The 6,803-nt window shown below is 42.6% G+C and overlaps 1 protein-coding gene across 4 annotated transcripts in view; it reads right to left on the minus strand.

Moving 5' to 3' along the window:
• Positions 1-6,803, minus strand: part of TENM2 (teneurin transmembrane protein 2) — a 1,406,199-nt gene that overhangs the window by 78,807 nt on the left and 1,320,589 nt on the right. For all 4 annotated transcript variants that reach the window (XM_006864840.1, XM_006864839.1, XM_006864842.1 and 1 more), the window contains 2 exons: positions 3,469-3,612; positions 2,782-3,031 (listed from right to left, as the gene is read on the minus strand). In XM_006864840.1, coding sequence (XP_006864902.1) covers positions 2,782-3,031; positions 3,469-3,612 — 394 coding nt within the window. The remainder of the gene's footprint in view (positions 1-2,781; positions 3,032-3,468; positions 3,613-6,803) is intronic.

Genomic DNA, 6,803 nt, shown 5'->3' on the forward strand with positions numbered 1-6,803 from the left:
GTTCTGACTCGATGGCACCTGACAACAACAACAACAGTTTGTCAGCTTGAGGGCTATAAAGCCTCTTCCATCATTCTCTCATTGCTCATGTTTTGGCTGTTTCCAAAGTTTAATGCTCTTCTCTGGGAAACCTTCCTGCACTCTCCTATTCCACCCATACAGAATGAAGCACACTCTCCCTCTCTGTGTCTGTATGATGGCTCCTTTCTTGATATTCCAGAACACTCATGTAGCTTTACGTTTTCTTGCTGGGTGCTCTCTATCATCCATGAATGGGTGCTTCCGGAGCCTGTGTGTCATCTCTTTCTGTATTCTCAGAGCATAGGCCAGGGATTAGATCACCATCATTCTCAGTAAATGCCTCTGGACCACTGAGGCTGCAACCTCCTTGAGGGTAGAGTTGGTGTTTTCTCTTTCCCTTTTTACCCCTTGGTTTTGGTTTTGGAATATCAGTTGTGAAGTCCCTGGTGATGCAAATGGTTAGCATACTTAGCTGCTAACCAAAATGTTGGAAGTTTGAATCCACCCAAAGGCATCTTAGAAGAAAGGCCTGATGATTTACTTCTGAAAAAAAAACAATCATTGAAAACCCCAACAAGTACATTTCTATTTTGACACACATGGGGTCATCATGACTTGAAATCGACTCAAGGGTAACGGATTTTTAAAATGTCTGTTGCAGTCTCAGCCCCCAAGAGTACTGGACAGTAGTTGTTGGCCAGGTCATTGGCATCTCTCCCAGAAGGGCCTTCAAAGACACTTAAAATGTAAATGCAACTTTGTGGTGTCTTCTAAGTCATCTCCATGGTGACTGGGCTGCATCAGAACGCATTCCATCCATTCAGTTGCTCAGTCTAAAATCCTAGGCTTCACCCTGCTTCTACTTCTTTCGTCATTCTTAACATTCGATCTCAAAAATACATCCCAGTTGGAATACTTCCCTGTAACCACCCTAGCTCAAGCTGAATCCTGGTAGATTGACCCTACCTCCCTGTTGTTGCTAAGTGCCGTCAAGTCAATTCCAACTCACAGAGGCTCTGTATAGGGTTTTGAGGAGGGGTTGGTGGGTTTGAAGCACCAGCCTTGTGGTTAGCAATCTAGTGCTAATCCCACAGCACTACACCAGGGCTTTCCTAATCTTACTCTTGTTCCTAAAGTCCATTCTCCACATTATAGCCAGAGTCATCTTGAAAAATGAGAATCAGATTGTGTCATCTCTACCCCACTCCCTGCTTCAAGGCCATTGTTGTTTGAATGCAACTTGTAATTCACAACAGGACCAGTAAGATCCTGAGGCCTCAGTGTTCTGCTTACATCTCTGAATTCCTCAGAAATACTATTTTCAGCTCTTCAGTCTCCAGCCACATTGGGCTTCAATTCCTTAAAAAACCTTAGGTTATTTTCTGGTATGAAGACTTTTGCCCAACTCTTCTCTCTGCCTGGAACATTCTTCCCCAGATCCCTAGGTGGTTGACCTCATCATTTTGTTTTTGGTACCAATGTCAGCTAGTCAGAGAGATCTCTCCATGTTAACTTAAATATCTTCCTCACTCCACCCACCAAAGAGTCTCTATTTCTTACCCATGAACTAAAGTGCTTGATACTATTTGAACTTTGTTTTCATTTATCCACATGATTTTGTTCTGAAGCTCCCCATCGGACTATGAACACCTCAACAGTTATAACTTATCTTGTACATGACTCTTTTCCTCAAGTCCATGACACATAGAAGACATATTTGTTGAATAAATCTTTCTCCCTTATTCAACCTGTATTTGCAGACTCGTTGGATTTGACAGATTGGAGTCAACTTTCCTGGGAAGAGGGAGTTCCCAAGAGCTTTGGAACCAATCTTTCTTAGCACAGAGGAGTATTGATTTCAGATCAGATCAAGCGATGGCCAGGAGAACTCTACCAGGAGTGGACAGAAATGACCTAACAAGGCAGCAGCAGTAATGCTAAGTCAGACCCTTGTGTATGTGCTAAGATCCAGGGAATCCAGGGATTCTACAAGGGGGATTCAAAAAGTTGGTGGAAAAACAGAATTTAAAGATAATGGAATTTTCCCATGAACACTTGAAGCCCTTTCATATGTGCTTACACACAGAGGGGCTCACACAAACTTTTGAACTAGGAATTCAACATTAGTGATTCCCAAGCTTTGAGGTACACCTGAATTTTCTACAGAGCTTGTGGAAAATAAGAGAAGCTTTGTCCCTTTTTCAGATTTATTGAACCAGAACCTCTGAGGGGTGGGGTCCATGAATTGGTATGTTTAATAAGCATCACTTTCAAACCACTGAAATGGACCAACAGCTGACAGCAGTAGATTTCTCACTGTCTGGCGCAGTTAAGAATCACCTAGTGGTTTTATAAAATATGGCTACCTAGGTTCCACTTTGATCCCCATGACGGAAAGCCTTTAACTGTCTTTATAAGACAAATGTTGGTAATAATTATATCAAATGCGTGTGTGGTATTTTAAGGATACACAAAGCATTTCCCCCAATCCTTAGTTGATTTCAGGCCTCAGGTTTGATTCTCAGCCTACCACGAGGACTGAGTATTCCTTGGAAAGCCCCCAAGAGAGGTCCCAGAAAATCCCTTTGGACCACTAACTGTACAGAAATAAATCCCAGCTTTCTCCAGGCTTAGCTCTCTGGGACCTTCATGGGTATTTGGGGTGGTAAGGGCATCCTTGGGCTGGGAGAGTCCGAGGCAGGACTGTGGTTAGGGAGCAGTAGAGCAAAAGACAGTAAATCAAAATGTGTGGCCATTTACCTTAACTCCAGGATGCTGGTCACATTCCGAGAGGGAAAGATGCGGCGAATGTAATTGAAGTCACCAACAAAAAGGCTCCCATCGATCCCAACAGCCAGAGCGACTGGGGCCAGCAGCTTGTTGCCTTCGGCAAGGCCGTTACAGCTGGGACAGGAAATGCTTCTGCGGCGGCCATTTCCCATGATGCTGGTGATGATGGCAGGCTGCTGGGTAAGGAACTGGTTCTCCCCTGTGCCCTTGTGGAGGATTCCTAGGGGAGAGGGAAATGGGAATGATTACTCCGGCCCTCTGGGGAGGAGACTTCTATTGCCTAGGAAGGCTCACCCTCAGTCACAAGGAGAACAACACAATCAGGAAAGGCCAACCTTTGAGGAGCCCTCCAATTTCTTCATAATACTGTGGAGAGAAAGGCAATGGGAGAGATAAATTCCCAAAGCTATGGTGTTGGGTAAGATAACATTTGTAGGGATAATTGAAGGAGAATTGTGAGGTATAGTAAGGCTGATGCTCTGGGGAGACCAGCTCAACATATATGTGGCATTTAAAACAAGAAGGTGGAAAAACCTATGAATATTTTGGGCACTTGATAAAAAATGGCTGAGGGAAGGAGAGGAACTACTACGTAAATGTCAAGATGGTTCCGGAAGAGACGAGGATGTGTTTGGGAAAGGAGGTGTGTTCACATACCACTTTTAACATTCAGGATGTGGTGTTTGTCCAGGGACCAACCACCGAGGTTGGAAGGATCCAGCTCAAATCCCTGAAGAAGGGCTGTTCTTTTCTCCCAGAGAATTAGGCTGGGGCACGTCTCATATTCAAACCCAACAGACACTGCAAGGTAGAGAGGGGTGGGCAGGGTGAGAGAGAAGGGTTTACTTCATTTCTCCAGTGCTCTCTAGCAAAAACCAGACACATGTGTTCACGATCGGTAATAGAGTCTGTTCCAAAAACTCACTCAAGGAGATGGGCCGATTGTTTTTCTCTTTATGACTTCACAACATTACATTCAGATTTCAAGCAGAACTCTACCTTGAAACTTTACACAGTTGTACTCTGTGGGGATGGAGAGACCTTTCAAAAGAACAACCGGCTTTCAAAAATGACCCCAGCGATGTGGAGGAAGGAGATGAATCATTGTAAAACCTAATAAAATCCTCCTCTATGGATAGACAGGAGGCTTTGTCTCTCCATCTGCTGTTCATGGCATGTGTTTATGATCTTTTCCTTCACTAGGAGAGGGGCCTTTGGGAACGTAGTGGCTTGTATTTATATGGAGAGTTGATGGCCAGTAGCCTCTATAAGGAGTCCTGGTGCTGTGCTGCAGGGTAATGCGATGGACCACAAGGTCAGTTTGAGTTGCAAGGTCGGCAGTTCAAACCCACCAACTACTCCTTGGAAACCCTATAAAGGGTCACTATGAGTTGGAACCCACTTGATGGCACTTAACAACAACAAGCCTCTATAAGTGAATGAACTTTGGACATTCACTCTGTATCCTAGATTGTGCAACTGAGGTGAACAAGGGTGGGCACATGCTGGCAATTGTGTGGAGATTCAATGTGGAACAGAATCTAAAAAGGGTGGGCACATGCTGGCAATTGTATGGAGAGTCAATGTGGAACAGAATCTAAAAACTCTACGTAAAATGCCTGCAGTTTGCCACATGGACAAGCAAAAGAGACAGAGGAAGGAGAGAGCAGATACCAGTCCTAGGTCTAAGCCAGCTTACACCTCCCTGTGCTCTATTTTCTCACAGGTAAAACAGAGTGAGTGAACACCCTAGTTTCACTCAGACGTAGTATGGATAAACCAAAACCAAATTTATTGCTATAGAGTCAATTCTCATTCTCTGGAATTCCATGTGTTATAAGGTAGGTCTGAGCTCCACTGAATTTTCTTGACTTTCATCTTTACAGAAGGAGATTGCCAGGCCTTTCTTATGCTGTGCTGCTGGGTGGGTTTGAACCATAACCTTTTAGTGGGTAGCCAAGTGCAAACATTCTGTGTCCCCCTAGGGACATGTGGTAAGGATAGATGAGACCAAATGCTGAGATGCCATACATTTTTAATTGGAATGGAGTTCTAGAATATGAGAGTGTTATTCCTGCTTTCCCTAATACATTAAACTCTTAACTATGTATTCAGAATACTTTTGGGGATTCTTGCAGCTTCTTTAAATCCTGAGATACAGAAGCATTTGGTATCAATGTAAGATGAATTTTACTTAAAAGAAAACATACTTCCTAGCTTGTCCTCAGAGCATGAAAGTAAACAATGACCAGCCAAGTAGCAAAGAGAATCATTAGTGCCCAGCTTGTGGCTTTGATGTATTACCTCTCATTAAAAAGAATCAGAACTCCTTAGAGAAATGTGTGGAGCAAGCTCAGGCCACGTTATCACACCAGATAGTATATAAACCATCAAAATCTACTAGGGTCATGTAAAAAAAGAAAAATAAAGAAAAAATAGTAACCAACTTGAAAAGACTCCCACTGACAACAAACAGGACAATTTGACAATTCGTAAGAAGAATAATGCAAGTAGACTGAAAGGTATTTGACTTATTCCAATATATGAATTCCTAATATTTAAAAAATCCATTGGTCTCCATTAGAGGTTCCTAGAAAACCAATTCACTGTATTGAAAACAAGTAAATAAATGGAAAGAAGCAAGTATTTATCCTTTCATTTCTACTTGAAATGTCTCTCAAATAATCAAATAGTTAATAATATCACTGTGTAAAAAGGATATCAGATAATAAGTGAATGAGAAATTGATTATGGATTGAATTCTATCCTCCCAAAATATATATCAACTTGGTAGGCCATGGTTCCCATGACTGTGTGGCTATCCTCCATTTTGAGATCCTATATGTTCTAATTACAGATCCGTTTTGGAAGAAATGCAGCCAGAGTGCTCCTTAGAGGCCAAGATGGCCAAACTTCATCTCTCATATTTTGGACATATTGTCAGGAGGGAGCAGTCGCTGGAGAAGGATATCATGTTTGGTAAGGTGGAGGGTCAGAGAAAAAGAGGAAGATCCCCAATGAGATGGATTGGCCAAGTGGCAGCATTGATGGACTCAAGCGTGGCAACAATAGTGAGGTTGGCCCAGGATCAGGCAGTGCTTCGTTCTGCTGTGCATAATGTCACTATGGGTTGGTACTGACTTGATGGCACCTAACAACAACAACAACAACAACAATATATTCTAATTATGTTTAAGTGTCCCATATGTTGTGATATTATGTAATCAGTGTCTATTTCATGTGCTATAATTCCTGATCTCTATATGTTAATTAGGCAGGATTAGTGTGGATTATGAGTTGATCAGCAGTTCAAAACTACCAGCCATTCCTCCGGAGAAAGATGAGGCTTTCTGCTCCTGTAAAGATTTATAGCTTAGGAAACCCTATTACAGGGTCACTATGAGTCAGAACTGACTCCACGGCACATAACCACCACCAACCATCCATCATATCATGAGTAAAAGCTACACAAGTCCCATTCTCACAAGTTACTATCCATACTTCAGTGTCACTCTTATGCAAGTCACCACCCTGACTCAAGACACACTCTTGAATAACACCTTTTATCTTTCAAGAAAAAAAGGGAGAGAGAAGAAAGCAGAAGGCGACCTGACTACCACCAGGAAAGAAAAGCCAGGAGTGAAATGAGTTCTTGGTTCCCAGGGGCCCTGTGTTGAGATACATCTAGATGCAGGAGAAGATGATGCCAAGACACAGGGAGCTCTCCAAGGAATACTGGGAACAGAAATGTGGAAAGGAATTAAGGACCTTCCCTCAGAGCTGACACAGAGAGCAAGCATTCCCCTAGAGCTGACACCATGAAGTCACACTTCTAGCCTCCCAAATTGTGAACAGAAGATTTATACAGGTGGTTCAAACAAAATGAATAATTATAATGAAATGTACAAAGTCTTGGAGTTGGAAAATTGTAAGGGAAGAAAACACTCAGCATTTCTCTAGCTGAAAGAAATGAAGAAAGAAAGAAAGAAAAA

The sequence above is a fragment of the Chrysochloris asiatica genome, unplaced genomic scaffold, assembly GCF_000296735.1.
Source record: "Chrysochloris asiatica unplaced genomic scaffold, ChrAsi1.0 scaffold00071, whole genome shotgun sequence".
Classification (NCBI taxonomy): Eukaryota; Metazoa; Chordata; class Mammalia; order Afrosoricida; family Chrysochloridae; genus Chrysochloris; species Chrysochloris asiatica.